Here is a 16,646-nt window from a genome sequence, read left to right as displayed (position 1 = left end):
TAGGAAATTTGTGCAACTGCTGAAATTATAGAAAAGTTCATTATTTTGGGGCATCTCCCTGAGTCCAGAGCTTTCACCAGATTCTTAAAGAATTTGGACCTAATTGATTAAGAGCCGGTAATATAAAGTGTAACTATAATGTTGTAATTCCCACATCTCCATCTTCCAAATTCCTATTTCACTCCCTTCATTTTTACACCGTTCAGCTTCAGTTGTCACACTGTTTTTGCTTTGTCCGTGGTGTGTTGATGGGCAAACATTCTGCCTTATAGAGTGGTGGGAAGGAGGAAGTTAACATTTGAATGCCTCTTGTGGGCCAGAGAGTCACTTAAATCTATCAGTATTCTATTTAATCTGTTCAGTGACATGAATGATGATGACAGTTATCACACTAGCTTAATAATTTATTTATCAAGGACTTATCAGAGACAGGCATTGCTCTAAGCACTATTTTCCTAAAAATTCTTTGAGTTAGATAGGTTTATACTCATTTTAATAGGAGTCCATTATAGTTTTGTGGTGTTAAGATCTTTGACTGCCCTAACTGGTTTGGCTCAGTGGATAGAGCATCGGCCTGCAGACTGAAGAGTCCCAGGTTTGATTCCGGTCAAGGGCATGTACCTTGGTTGTGGGCACATCCCCAGTGGGGAGTGTGCAGGAGGCAGCTGAATCGATGTTTCTATCTCATCGATGTTTCTAACTCTCTATCCCTCTCTCTTCCTCTCTATAAAAATCAATATATATATATATATATATATATATATATATATATATATATGTATATTTTTTAAAAAAAGACCTTTGACTAACGCCTTGTCCATTGTGGCTCAGTTGGTTAGAATATCATCCTGTACAACAATAGGTGGTGGGTTCGATTCCCAGTCAGAGTACATACCCAGGTTTTGGGTTTGATCCCCAGTTGGGGTGTGTGTAGGAGGCAAACTATCAGTGTTTCTCTCTCTCATTGATGTTTCTTTCTCTCTCCCTTCCTCAAAAAAAACATTATTGAATCTTAAATTAAAAAAAAAAATGTCCAGCCAATGTGGTTCAATTGTTGAACCAGAAGATCCCCGTTCAATTCCCAGGCCAGGCCCACGCCTGGGTTTCAGACTCGATCCCCAGTAGGGGGCGTGCAGGAGGCATCTGATCAATGATTCTCTCTCATCATTGATGTTTCTATCTCTCTCTACATCTCTCTTCCTCTCTGAAAACAATAAAGACATATTTTAAAAAAATAAGATCTTTGACTAATGTCACACAGCTAGTAAGTGGTGAAGCCACTTGTAAGAGGTTGGTATAACTCTGAGATACCTGCCATAAAATTATGGTATGCTGCCATGCTTCAATTCCTTTTTTATCTTCCATATTTTTTAGTGTGTTTTTAGGTGTTTATAGGATAATTAGTTAGTATTTACTGAGTAGTTGAATCTTTTGGCCTCTCAACGTAAAAATCACAGAAATTGTTCATTTCCTTCCAAAATTTGTTTGTACCCTAGTTTTTATTCATAAATTTCAGAGTAAATATCCAAGGTTTATATCTTTTTTTTTCTGTCCAACATATAAAATTTTCATGATGCATAGCTTTTTTATGTACATTGGTAATTCCATGGACATTATCCAAGTTAAATGTTTTATAGCATTACTATAATTGCCTTGTATTTGTTATGGTAGTTTATGTATGTTTCATGTCTCTTAATGCTGTTTTTTATGTATATGGTCAAAGACCACCTCATGTTCATCTTCTAGCAATGTCCCTGGCTTAGTTAATATTTTAGCAAAAAATTGACATTTCTGTATGGAATATGCCATCTTTTCTTTTTAAAAAATACATCTTTATTGATTTCAGAGAGGAAGGGAGAGGAAGAGAGATAGAAACATCAATGATGAGAATCATTGATCCACTGCCTCCTGCATGCCCCATACTGGGAATTGAGCCTGCAACCTGGGTATGTGCCCTCACCAAGTTAAGTATTGACCAGGACCTCATGGTCAATGTTTAACCATTGAGCCAGACTGGCTGTGCAGTGCTATCTATTCTTTACAGTTCTCAAGGTTATGATTGCTAGTCAGAAATGATTTTCCCCCTGTCTTCCATCTCACTTCCGTTTTGACCTAGCATTAACTTATATAATCCCTTAGATAAGTGTGTGAGAGAAGGATTTAGGATTAGTTGCAGAGGACATGAAGAAGTCCAGAAATAATCTTTGCCAATGACTAACTTGGAAGCTGGTAAAAACCAACTTGGTAATCACTGGAAAGTTAGAACACTGTGGTATGATAATTCCAAGTTGAGTAAGAAATTCAAGTAGTTTACAATAACAGAAAAATAAATGTTACCACAATATAACAGTATTGCCCTAACACAAGAGATAATGGAGCATAGAGAGAAGTGGGTTTTAGTTGGGGGTTGTGGGTGGAGGCTGTTGTATGAGCAGTCTTTAAAATTAAAAGTCAGGGAAAAACTCGAAGGGGATTTTTTCTAATCAGTGGGCAGCAGGCATTTTAAATAGAAGGAACAGCAGTACAAAGACATGAAACACAGAGCATTCGGCAAACTTGGGCAAACTTTAAGAATTCAGGCGTGGCTACAGCTAGAATGCTGTGTGTGTATGTGTGTGTGTGTGTGTGTGTGTGTGTATGTGTGTTTTAAATCTCTAATACAGAGAAGCTTGTAGAACAATTTCCTCATTTCTTGGCAATGATGGATAGGCAAAAATGTCTATCCATCCTTTCATCATTCCAGGCAACTCTCATTTTGTGCCTTATTTTCCAAGCATATCCTATAAGCTCTAGTTCTGTAATGATGAAGCAATTTTGTCCTCTGTTTATGGAGCTAGTCTGCCAACTTGATACTTAGATCTTTTATTTCTGTGCCTTCTTCACTTCTTTTACCTCCTCACTATCACTACTGACCATCTCCTGAGTTAGATGTCGGTAATTTCTCTATATTCTTTGTAGGCCATCTTTAACTTCCCATGTCTATTTTCTTGGTCAAAATCTGTTAGAAGTAAAAGAATGCAGCTACTGACACATGTTAAAAACACATTGCAGTGATATACAAAACCAGTGTCATTTCACAGGGGGAAATGACTAGATCATGAAAAAGAAATGGTTAATGAAAGCCACACAACATAGTTCTTTAATAGAGATATTATGTAGTTTGCCACATGATTGTGCAATACACACATTGAAACATTGATGAGACAAGTGTCCCTTGAGTCTGAATGTATATCTTAGCTAGCCAGGAGGTTGAAATTACAGAATTAGAAGTTAGGAAATCATCCTTAAAGGAAAGACTGTATATTGATGTCAAATGTATATTTCCATCCTAGGCCCAAACCTGCACCACTAACTGCTGAAATACATGAAAAGCTTTTACGTTTGCCAACATCTTGGGATTGGAGAAATGTTCATGGTACCAATTTTGTTACCCCTGTTCGAAACCAAGGTAAAAAAAAAAAAAGTCTAATTTTTCATTAATTTATTCTGAAACATTTATTGAACGTTTACTATGTGCTAAACTCTACAGTAGATTCTGGAGATACAGAGATGAAATGGGCATGATTTACTTTAGTAAAGAAATGGAAATGATATGGCCAATGAATATTCACTTCTTTTTTTGTATCCCCAACAGACTTTGGTACTAGATAAGCTCTCGTCGAACTGAGCTTAGAATTTCTTAATTATCCTTCTCAATATAGGTTCCATGTAGCTAATGGGATTAATCAGAGTGATATGTAAGCCAAACTCATTTGCTCTCCTAGTAAGGAGAGACTCATGTAGAAACAAAGAATTGCATACAGGTAGAATTGGTATTCTGTCTACAATCCCACTTTGCTAGCTGTCTTCCCCCTCCCTGCCCTGACCCCATCATTTAGTCTTTAAGTACTATAAAAGGCAAGAAAATGGATCCATAATTTTTTTCTGGTAGATTTTTCAATCTGTGACCTTTCCATTTATTTTATGTCAGGATATTACCTATTCTGGTAAATATTAACCCGGCTTCCAAAATGGTGGCCTGGGAGCAGAGCCTGGGTTTACCAAAGGTATGACTGTAGTTCCATTTTATAAGTTATTTCCAGAAATTGGATTCAGAATGAATATATTTAATAACTCTTCCTCTAATAGCACTTGGTAGCAAATTATCTTGTTACCCTAAATTTTAGCCAACAATGACTTGTGGAATCATTTATGTAATACTCAGGTTTATTACTTCCAGGCTCAATTTCAAGATAATTAGAGTACATATGACTGATTTGTTACTGTAAAATATGTGTAGTATTTGCTGTCTGAAAACAATCTGATTGGTATCTCCTGAGAACATTGTAAGTTAATAACATCCAAAGATAAATTGTTCTTCCCCTTTCCTAAAAATTCAGTGATAATCAGCCTGACCCACTTAATCACCACTGACCCTTCAATTCCGTCCTCACTGAATTCTTGCAAAATGTTCTAAATGCCCAGAGCTCTGAGCAGGTCTTAGAGCAGCCAGTCAGCAAGGTTCCTGTCCAGCTGACACCAGAGGTCTTCCCTTTGTACCAGATATTCTAGGACTCTTCAGCTTGAGAGAAAGTGTAGAAATCATTCCCTACCTTCTCTTTTGCTGAAGAGGGATTGGAAATGAGAGAAATTTGAAGGTAATTGAGAAATGAAAGGACTGATGTTTAAAGAGAGGATTAAATTTTTCTCTATCATCAAACAAATTTCCTATACTTATTTGAAATGGTTAAGTAACTACTTCATGTCATATTGATTATGAGGGCCTAGCACAGGTTTGCTTCTGTTGTGTTGCATGTTTATAGAATACTAGAGGCCCGATGCATGAAATTTGTGCAAGAGGCTCGACCCTCACAGCCCCGGCTTCTGTCTCGTGGCCCCAAAGCCCCACCCACTGTTCATCCTTCAGTCCAGTTTAATTAGCATATTAGCTCTTTATTATATAGGATGTTGTGTTAGGATTTTTTGGTAGTGGCTGAGGATATAAAAACTAATATGACATGATCCTTGTCCTAGAGACTCACAGTTTAGCAAGACCTGCAAGCAAAACATTAAAATACAATATGAAAAATTATTTGAGAAAGTGTTTTTAAAACTCAATGGAAGCATAGGAGAAGGTGGGGGAAAAAGTTTGGTTCCTCTCACTCCCCAAACGATATGATCAACTAGTGATGAGACAATGATCAACTAGTGATGAGACAGTTAATCAGTGGAAGGAAATTAGACTTTCTAAAGCCAAGTTCTTTAATGTTGGTTTTCTTATAGCTTGAAAAGCTAATATTGTCTCCCATATCCCATATTTCGTGAGAGTTATAACTGTGAGTTGTACAGAGGCACGGGTAATTTAAAAACAGAAGGATTCAATAGATTAATTGCTTTGCAATTGATTCCTCATTTGTAGAATCTTGTTCGGTACTTGGGAAAATAATGTACTTAGAGGTTCCTCTTTTGACTTTCTTTTGGTTTTCTGTACTTTCGGTTGGAAAAAAAAAATATTTTCCCTTCCTGTTAATTGGGCAACTTGGAAATTTCCACTAACTTTAAGAACACCAGTGCTCTGTATAACCCAGAATTCAAAATTAGCTGCAGTTAAGGGAATTCACGACTTTATGCAGAGAGCATATCAGGATGAATAAAAAAAAGAGACATTGGGAGGACAAATGAGGTTTTAGCTTTACACTTAGAAACAGGTTTAAGCCCCAGCCTGAATGGCTAGGTTGACTTTGAAGTGTGAGAGGCAAGAGAGCTCGGAAATTGGAAGACATGAACTTCCTTAGTTTTTCTTCCAGCTATGCTGCCTTTATTTATTCCATCTTCATGAGAGAAGAGGCTGTCTCTCAGGTCACGCTACTTAGGAAGTGCAGAGTGTTTTGCTAATGTTTAAAATGTAGTTCATTTCAGACTTGTTTTAAATGCTGTTTATGCCGGAAGGCAGGAACCTTAAACTGTCTGCTTCACCCTATTCATTTTACATACAAGATAGAGAGAAATGCCAGAGAGATCAAGTGACCTATTCACAGTCACATAGCTGAGTGACGAAGCAAGTGGGAGGCAGGAAGGGGTAGGAATTCTGACTCCTTACTACTAGTTCTGTATGTTTCCTGCTGTTGGAAGGTGCACCTGAACATTGTTAAATCTTGCAAAAGTCACATTATTTACTTGAGACTGTGAAAATTGGCTTGTTGCAGAGCTCTGTCTGGGCCAGACCTCCCTTAGTCTTCTGAAGGGATAATGGTTCTTTTAGAATCTAGGCTCTGGCTTTGGTGTTTGAAAGTCATTAATTACCTCGGCAGCTGACACATTCTACTGGGAACTACAGGGGCTTGAGGGAAGTTATCTCCTTTTCTCATCCCCATGTTTTTTTCTGTTAACAGAGCACATTCTGATCTCTTGAATGTACATGTGACTTGTCGTCCCCCCACCCCCACAATGATGGATGGTCAGAAATAACCAAGAGAGGTTATTTCCTTGGCTGCCATGGGCCAAGAATCCTGGGTGGCCAAAATGGGGCTGTTTCCAGACTCTTGTGGAATGTTATTTGTTTACAAGACCCTTGTGTTTCATTGTAGGAACAACTGGCTTTGGCTATTTATTGTCACTCATGTAGTGCTTTGTCATTCTGTCACTTGAAAGTTGAGGGTCCTAAGGATAGTGTTATTTGGATGGTTTAAACAAAATGTGTAAGTTAATTTTGGTCTATTTAGTAAGTAGATGACAGGGAAAGGGAATTTGAAGATTCATTAAAGTAGATAGAGACCTGTGAACTGAAGAGGACTCTAGGCCTGCATTAGCAGACACTAGGCACTAGCCCAGGGGTGGGCAAACTTTTTGACTCGAGGGCCACAATGGGTTCTTAAACTGGACCGGAGGGCCGGAACAAAAGCATGGATGGAGTGTTTGTGTGAACTAATATAAATTCAAAGTAAACATCATTACATAAAAGGGTACGGTCTTTTTTTTTTTTTTAGTTTTATTCATTTCAAATGGGCTGGATCTGGCCCGCGGGCCGTAGTTTGCCCACGGCTGCACTAGCCCCTGCCATCTGTTGGCTTTGTGACTTTGGACAGGTCGTTATTGCTTCTTTCCAAGTCTCAGTGTATGCATTATCAAGTGAGTGATAATTCATTTAGTATCCAAGGCCTTCTCCCAAATGTTTGTCTTTTTATAAAAAGTATGTTTTTATTGATTTTATAGGGAAAGAAAGGGAGAGGGAGAGAGAGATATCAATGGGAGCTCATCGATTGGCTGCCTCCTGCATGCCCTCTACTGCATGTGTCCTGACTGAATTGAACCAGTGACCTCTTAGTGCATGGGACAATGCTCAACAAACTGAGCTACTGCCAGGGCTTACCAGCAGCCCCTGAATGACGGATGAACAGATTACTCTGACAGTTTCATTGTGAATGAGAGGGCTAAGGGATGGCCTGGCTGAAGGAACCAGGCAGCCTCAGTTGTTTGCCTTGTTAGCCTTTTATTGTAGTTTTTATCTTTAGATACAATCAGTCGGGTGAGTAATCTTGGGAGGACACATGTGTTTGCATTGTCCTCAAGCAATGGCATCCAGGGATTAAGCATAAGGATTCCAGCAAACACCTGGGGATCTGCACATTCACAGACTTGTTTGGAAAGGACAGGGAATAATTAGGGGCACCGACTTCGACACTCCCCTAAGTCTCCCCTAAGTCAGAATTCCAATAAACAGGGCAGGCAGCCTCCCACACACTTCCCTTTTCTCAGAATGTCCTCCTTACAACTTTCCAATCAAGTGTCATGTGTTCCCCAACAAACTACACTGGCCCATCACAAGTGTTTGTCTTCTACTGTCCATAATTTAGATGATCCCCCAACAGCAAAAGCAGTGTATAATGTGATATGGGTAAATCTGAGATGTTTATTAGGAGAGTTTGGGGGAACGTCAGAAATGGTAGCAGTTAAAGGCTAGTAGGGCTCTAATAGATTCTAGGTTTTGGACCTCTGATATTGTTGAATTTCTTAGAGAGGGCTCACATTAGGCCCTAGGGTTGTGTCTCCCTTACAGCTTAGAAACAAGTCAAGGTTCACTATTTCCATTCAAGTCATTTCCCCCCGGATACAAATACATATCTTGTTCATAACTCGACTCTTTCTTCTACAAACATGCATTGCGTTCCCTTGTTCCATCAGGCACCAAGATGAAGAGAACAAATTTCCTGTGAACACTCAAGGAAATTTACAGTATAGTTTGTGGAAAACAATATAAGTAATTCAAATAGAGTTTAGGATGTTGGAGGCTGAGCATAGAGTATCCTGGATTTACTTTGTGTCGTAAATGTTTCCCTCCACGTCCCTCGTGGTTCAGGGTTCAATATCTGGAAGAGGAGCCACACACAAATGAAATAGAAAAGACAAGAGATAATTTGGAAATATTGGGGGACCAGGCGGGTAAGTCCAACTCAAGAGGAAGGACTTCCACCCTTGCTCAGTCCTCACCGACCTTTTATAGTTTGAGGTAAACAATGCAGTGGTTACCATAGTTACAGTTCTTGTGAGTTTCATCTGTTTTGATCATGTTTACACTCCCTGCACTTCCCTCAGCCCATTAGCTTCCCAGGTAAGATCTGGGGAGTGTTATAAGGTCAAGCCTAAGTATGCTAAGAGGACTGAGCCCTCTAAGCTGGGACTTGTTTGTGACTTTGCCAGTAGGTCAGTCCGAGGCTCAACCCTATATCAGTTTCCCACAACTTTGCACTCAGGGAGGAATGAGAATCAACAGTTACCTTCTCCAAGTAACATATTTTGAATGCATAATGTTCTTTTGAGTATTTTTCTTTCTAAGGAAACAGTATCTAAATTGTGAAATTTAGCTTTATTAAATAGAACAAACGCAGCATTCTCTTTACATAGAATGAGTTTTTTGGATTGTAATATGTCAATTCACTAATCTTGTTTTATGTGCATAAGGGAGTGCTCACTATTCAGATAATTTGGTAACTAATATTAGTAAAGTGAACAACATGCCAATTGTGTATATTTGCATTTAGTACCAATGTCTTGGTACTAAATTTGTATCAGTGACAAAGAGGCTATGTAATAATAGAAATATTAACATTATGCCCATTTCTTTCTAGAATTATAACAAGTAGAAGTCCCAGTTTTGTTATATATGTGCCACATTTTCTTATTTCTTAACCACCCATTGAAGAAACATAGAAAAATAATATTGTTCACATATTTTTCTTTATAATATATTTTTTCTTCTTTTGAAATAGCAACTATGTTCCTCGCATATTCTTCTTAAGTAAATTGATTTTGTCTTTGCCAGAGCATTCAGGTGTTAAATGAAGCTGTTTTCTTTTCCCTTCTCCCTACCCCCATCCAGCTATTTTCATGTTCTTGTCTCCTCTCGGTAATACTTTTCGGGGACCATAGCTATACTGCTGTTACCCTTTTTCACTTGGAATCAGTCTTCTTTTAATTTTACTACCTCCATGTCTTATATCTTTATTTCCTCATTGGACATCTTTAGTACCATATTCATCATTATAATTATTCTCTTTCTTTCTTGGGCTTTGTTGTCTTTTGCCTCCTTGACCCTGGTTAAATCAAACTCTCTATAATATACCCATCCTTGAGCCCATCTTAGGGTTAGTTCCACCCAGCAAGTTGTGTTAGAAAATGCTGCTTTTGAAAAGCTCAGCTTACTTGATTCCCTCAGTCTGTTTTCTCTCGGTCTGGTGGCTCTGCAGACATAGGTCATTTCTTCATGATCAAGAATACTGTCAAATGCTTTGCAGAAGTTAGGAAGTTTTCGTTCTTTTTTTTTTTTTTTTCCTCTCTTAAAATATTCTCAAGGAAAGCCCCATATAGTAACATTTGCCTTTTGATGAAAAAGCTGAAATCTTAATGTTTGCTTTAAGTTCAGTCATGTCTATTGATTGACTCTTCTTTTATTGCGCTTGAGCGACACTGAGTGTAAATATATTAAAATATCTTAACCACTGAGCTTTTTCTCTTTTTTGTGAGTACTTCAAAGGTCTCTTCGGTTATATATCTTTTTTTTCTCCGTCACCAGCATCTTGTGGAAGCTGCTACTCATTTGCTTCTATGGGTATGCTGGAAGCAAGAATACGTATTCTAACCAACAACACCCAGTCGCCAATCTTGAGTCCTCAGGAGGTTGTGTCTTGCAGCCAGTATGCTCAAGGTAAGTGTTGTATTTCAGGCACTATTTCCTATGTGTGTGGTTGGCCATTGTTGGCAAAGATAAAAGGATGGTGTAGTAGAGAGAGCCAATGTCTGTAGTCAGAAAATCCTGGTGCAAGTCTGCCCCTATCAGTTATTTATAAGTGGTTTCTCATGGAATTTATTGCACCCCCAATAGTTATACTATAGATTGCATGAGCACTGCCTCTTAGGAATCTCTTACATACATTACCCAACAATGCCCCAAATCCTGAAAGTAGATATAATCCCCAATTTATAGACAGGGAACAGACACGAAGTTGTTCTATAATCTTTTAAAGGCCACACAGCTTCTAACCCTTAGAGTTTCAGTTTCCACTAAGGTCTCCCTCCAAAACCTAATTCTTGTTAAAACCAAACTAGCACTGGTTTTTCTTTAGGATAATTTAAAAATTCTGCAAGTATGTTTTGGAGAAGAGGGCATATGTAATGTATGTAGAAAGCCTGATTGCCATTCATTCAGAGAGAAACATTCCCATGTTAAAGTTTTCTTCTGTCAACCCCGGATTTGGCCACGAGAAAGTTTCTCAGTTCACCAGCGGAGAATGATTATTTGCCAGTGGACCTTTCATTCTTTCTGAAATACTTATCAAACATGGATATTGTGACTTCCAGGCTCTGGGGTTGTGATGGATCAAGACAGTCCTTCCCCTTATGAAGAGCCACAGTGTGGTGTCTGGATATTTAATAAGAAAAATAATAGTGAACTTTTTAAAATATATATATTTTATTGATTTTTTTACAGAGAGGAAGGGAGAGCGATAGAGAGTTAGAAACATCAATGAGAGAGAAACATCGATCAGCTGCCTTCTGCACAGCCCCCACTGGGTTTATGCCAGCAACCAAGGTACATGCCCTTGACCAGAATTAAACCTGGGACCTTTCAGTCTGCACGCCGATGCTCTATCCACTGAGCCAAACCGGTTAGGGCAATAGTGAACTTTTATTGCTTTTACATGGAGTGACTAATTTAATCCTACCAGAAAGGTGATATTACTATCTATATTTTACAGATAGGTAAACAGAGGTACAGAGACATTCTTCACACAGTTTTGGGTTTGAACCTACATAGTGAGGCTGCAGAGCCTCCCACCTAACCACTATGCTAGCAGTACCTTCAAGTGCTGAATAAATGTCTGGTAAATAGATAGGGATGATAGGATAGTGAACTGGCTAATAATAGATAGATGAACGAAGTGACATTTAAGCCAGGTACAACTTCCAGGTAGCATAAAAAAATTAATGGAATAGAAAGAGAGGCTAGGAAGTGGAACAATTTCTCCTTGTGTCCCTTTCTAATAAAGGGGTAATAACTCTGTGTTATTCCTCCACAGGCTGTGAAGGCGGCTTCCCATACCTCATTGCAGGAAAGTATGCCCAAGATTTCGGGCTGGTGGAAGAGGCGTGCTTCCCCTACACAGGCACTGACTCGCCATGCAAAATGAAGGAGGACTGCTTTCGTTACTACACATCTGAGTACCACTATGTGGGTGGTTTCTACGGGGGCTGCAACGAAGCCCTGATGAAGCTTGAGCTGGTCCATCATGGGCCCATGGCAGTTGCTTTTGAAGTCTATGATGACTTCCTCCACTACAACCAGGGGATCTACCACCACACTGGTCTGAAGGACCCTTTCAATCCATTTGAGCTGACTAATCATGCTGTCCTGCTGGTGGGCTATGGCACTGACCCAAAAACTGGGCTGGATTACTGGATTGTTAAAAACAGCTGGGGCACCAGCTGGGGTGAGCAAGGTTACTTCCGGATCCGTAGAGGGACTGATGAGTGTGCAATTGAAAGCATAGCAATGGCAGCCACACCAATTCCAAAATTGTAGCATGAACCACCCAGCATTTTATACTGACCACCATCAGTCATGAAAGGGGATGATTTATTCACAGGTTAGATATTTTATTGCAGCAGCTTCAGAAGATTACAAATAGATTCTTATGAAGATTTTTGCCTTCAAAATTAAAACTGCCCTTGATTTAATATACCTTCCCATTAGCCACTAACCTAATTTTTATAAGTACTCAATTAAATGAGTTTTTTACGATGGTGGTGAACTGTGCACTAATGGATTTTGCTAATCATTTCTAATTCAAACATGCTATATTTTGAAAAGTCTATTTGAAAATCTCTAGGAATTATGGCAAGGACTATTAAATTAAAAAATATTTTTTGTAAATGATCAAGTGATATATATTGTAGAATGTATGTGTGTGCATAAGAGAACTTCTGCCATGGCTCCTTCAGTTAAATTCAGATTTATTGTGTCACTTATATAAGTACTTTAAAAAGGAAAAGCATTTGAGGGTATTTTAATTAAAAACAAAAATTTATGAAACTTTATGATAGGGAATATGTTCAAATAATGGCTAGTGAATGCTAAAATCATCCCCTGTACAGTTGATGAGCCAAAAGTCATAGGAAAAAAAAATAGGAGTTTTGGTCAAAATGTTGATATTGGTTACATTTTCTTATGGTCTATCTTGAATTTGGAAGTATTGGTTAGCCTTCATTGGGTGAGCAGTATTAGCTTAATTAGTAGGATAGTAGAAGTTTAGATTTGGACAGATCTTTGGGTCTCTAAGATATATTTCATAAGTGATACGAAACCATTATGCTGAGTAAATAGGTGTCATCTATTAGAAATGATTGATTAGGCAAAATTAGGCAGCCAAAGCTCTAAAACATACATAAGAACCACAAGTCTTTTGGAAGAGACCGTAAATAGAGATCATGCAATCAAACCTCTGCACAGAAAAAGAGACTAAGGCTTAGAAAAAGTTCAAGTGACTCACCTAAGGTCATACAGGTGGTAAGTGATGCATGAATAGCACCCAGATCTAAGGCCTGATCTCCTTGAGCAACTGGACACTGAACCTCAGCACTTTGCACCAGAATATCCAAAATCCTCAGGGATACGAGGTGTATACTTGTAAATTTCACCTTGACATGTTAAGTCTCAGAGTTTTGTCTTAAACCTTGTGTACTCGTCGCATGACTATTGATTCACTACAATGACACTTTTATTCTCCTTGAACTGAAGTGGCCTTCCAGGAATTTACCGAGTGCTTAAGGTGTGGCTTCTTGTGCTTCTTGGAACACTGAGACTTACCTTTGACCTTTTCACCACATGGTGACACAGAACTTCCAGGAGGACTCCAATGACTAGTATTTCCTCTGTTACTGTTACTGATTCAATGTAATTTTAGTCCTACTTTATATGCCTAGCCTTGTTGCTATGTGAAAGTATAAAAAGAATATGAAATCAAGGATGCATTTATTTTTCACTGAAATTTATATAGATACTACCTCTCAGCTTAACAGATATGACTTTGTTAACAAGTACACATGAGCTTATCCTCTGGGTTTCTATTGGACAGCAGTTAGCGGACGCATAAGAGAGCAAGTCATGAAGATGCAGCGTGCCCATGGTTTTGCACAGTTTTCTGAGGGCCCTGACAGCCCCACAGGGAAATCATTGCTGGTATCATGTATTAAGTACTTGAGAAAATACTGAAAAACTAAACATAGGTGTGAACCTAACTGGCAGTGGGAAGCAGCTCTCACAGCACGATGAGTTGAAGACAAGCAGGGGTTTGAAGAGGCCCTAAGTCTTCAGAGGTGGCAAGGATTGCCCACAATGAGAGCTCAAGTTACACTGCACTTCCACCTGCATTTATCTGCGTGGAGTCTGCTTCTCATGTGTCTGTAAGACAGAAAAGATCACTTATTTCAGCAGCAGTGGAAGAATTAAAGACAGTGATTAAATGAAACACTGTGGTTCCTCCAGCCTTGTGATTAAACTGTTAAACTGTACAAACAGCAACAAGTTTCATTCTAAAATGTGTTCTTGTTGGTGTTAATAGCACATAAATAATCAAAGTCGGCTGACAAATTAAACTATGGAAAAAATGGGATGGCGATTTTGACTAAGCTCCCCAAAGACATTCCCAGAAACACTACAGTGAAAGCGTGCATGGGTGACACCACTGACCACAAAGAGAAACTAAGTTTAATCGGGTGTCTAGCTCAGCTGTGACACTGACTGACACTGAACCACCATGAAACCTTGGGCAGTTTCCTTAAACCACCTGTGCTTCGTTGTCCTCATTTGTTAATGGAGACAATGGAATAGATCTCCCATTTAACTCTTCCTACCTAAACCCTTGCTGTTGCAACAAAGGAATCAAATGGATTTGTGCCTTCAGGTGATATCATTTGCCTTATTTAAGATAATGCTTTTCACCATCCCAAGTGGGCGAACTAAACTAAATTCAGATTATGAAATCTTCCTAGCCTTCCAAGCTCAAGGAACTCTGACCTCTCACCACCGAATGCGGGAAGGGAATAGATTTGGATAGGAAGGGATACACATGTACTTCACAGAGCTCTCTGAGGATTAAATGCCTTCAGATGTGCAAAGGATGCAGAACAGTGCTTGGAACATAGTAAGTCCGCTTTTTTTTTTTTTTGAACTCAATCATTTGCTATAGGAAGCAGCTAAGATGTAATTCTGCTAATGAACAAAGTCTACCCTACTAGGGGGAGAGAGAAAAACCAACACTGGTACAAAGAATCCCACAGAAAAAAACTTTCGAAAAGTACAAATTAGACAGTTCTGATCTGGTGTAGAGGTTTCACTTCCCCACCACACCGCCGCTGCTGCCCCTATGGAGAGAACAAGTGTGAGCTGATCAGGTCAGATGCTGCAGCACAGCTGGAAATCAGACCCCAGTGGAGAGGAAGGTCACTAACTGAATCCAAAAGGATAAGGCTAATCTAAGGTGGCAACCACTGGATTTTCCTGTTTGGAATTTTTCTATTAGGATAAGGTAAGCATAACAGATTCACAGGACAGTGCCAAAGGTCATCTGGTCCACCTCTGTCCTTGAAATAAAAATGGGTTTTGCAGGTGAGATAACATGTCTGGGGTCCCAGTGTGTCTAGAGAAGCAAAGTCGCAGCGTCGGGACTGATTCCAAAGTCCCAGTGTGTCTAGATAAATCTGGGCCCCAGTGTGTCTAGAACTTTCTACTGTACCCACTGCCTCCTAATTAAGAAAAACAGAGAAACTCTGTGAGACTAATGACTTCATCTTGCTCTGTTAAAATCATTTCTAAGATCTTTCCCAACTCTCCAATCCTTTTCTGGTCTCTTGGGGGAACATGCTGTAAGCTCTAATCCTTGTGGTTTGGAAGCTTTAACAGTTTTCTTCTAAATATAGTAATGCTAATATGTATATTTCTTAATTGTAGTAAGTATTTATTTTTGGATAGACGCTTCCTGACCGAGACAGGAGAACTTTAGATAAATCAAAGTCTTCTGCTCTGAGGGAAGTGGATGGACTTGACATTAGCCATTGGACCGTAGTTTTATTAGCTGTAAAATATTGACCTCGTTGAACTGCAGTTCCGAGTGAAACTGTAAATTTGCCTGAAATTGCCTGGGCTGTAAGATAATTGAAACCTCAGCAGCCCTGGCCATGCGACACGAAAACTGCAGGAGATGAACCAGCCTTTGGACAGGAAATGCAACACATGCCTTTGTTGTCTCTTTTTCCTCTCAGAAATCCATTTATTGAGATCCATTTTCTTCAAGTGCTTTTAAGAGTTAGCAGCAGTGAAAAATTTAACCTCTCCTTTTCTGATCTTGAGACTATGATGCTGATTTTCAACTTTCCTAAAAGGCAATTTGTTTTTTGAAATTTAGTTCTATAGAAAAAGCCGACTTGTTCCTTCCCCTAATGCAAACGGTCTAAAGAGAGAGAAATCCTAGCAATCAATTGAGCAGAAATGAGCTGGAGAAATAGCCTTTCCCTGGGGAAATGCGGGAAATGCCAGGAAGGTAAGGTGGCGCATTAAAGGAATCATTGAGATAATTTATTTTTTCCCTGTACTATATTTTCTTAACCTTCAAAACTATTGAGTAGGGTCAGTATAGTGAAAGATCAATGATAGGAAGTGAATGCTGCTAGTATCAGATTTTTGTACCCACATTCTCTCTTTTGTGGGATTTCTGGAGACCTAAGAGAAAAGCCAGTTTGTCCTTCCGATAACTACGCCTGTGCCGTAATAACAAACACACAGTATTCCCAAGAGCTAGTAGACAGCAGCCTAAGATTCAATTGTGCAACAGGATGAGTCAATGGAAAGTAAACAGAATAGCCTTGTGCCGTCAAAATGTACTGGACTTGGGAATCACTCCCGATGCTGGGACTTCGCTTCTCCCATGTTTGCTATTTGGACCTGAGTCCAATTACTGAACAGCAATGTCTCAGTGTCTTTGCCTGTTAAAAGGTGATGCTAGTCCTATCAAGGGTTGTGACAAGGTTTAAAAGAAGCGATGAGTGTTTATGTATTTCCCCTCTGTGTGTGTGTTTTAAGTTCAAAGTGTTTTCCAAAGGTAAAGATGCAGTGCAAA

The 16,646-nt window shown here is 39.1% G+C and overlaps 1 protein-coding gene across 1 annotated transcript in view; it reads left to right on the top strand.

Moving 5' to 3' along the window:
- Positions 1-13,496, top strand: part of CTSC (cathepsin C) — a 50,135-nt gene extending 36,639 nt beyond the window's left edge. Inside the window, exons 5-7 of the mRNA XM_081099195.1 lie at positions 3,333-3,448; positions 10,049-10,180; positions 11,553-13,496. Coding sequence (XP_080955321.1) covers positions 3,333-3,448; positions 10,049-10,180; positions 11,553-12,055 — 751 coding nt within the window. The 3' untranslated portion in view covers positions 12,056-13,496. The remainder of the gene's footprint in view (positions 1-3,332; positions 3,449-10,048; positions 10,181-11,552) is intronic.
- Positions 13,497-16,646: the final 3,150 nt, after the last annotated feature.

The sequence above is a fragment of the Myotis nattereri genome (genome assembly GCF_964212035.1).
Source record: "Myotis nattereri genome assembly, chromosome: 9".
NCBI classification, from domain to species: Eukaryota; Metazoa; Chordata; class Mammalia; order Chiroptera; family Vespertilionidae; genus Myotis; species Myotis nattereri.
Note: the sequence above shows the minus strand (reverse complement) of the source record. Positions and strands in the feature narration are given on the sequence as shown.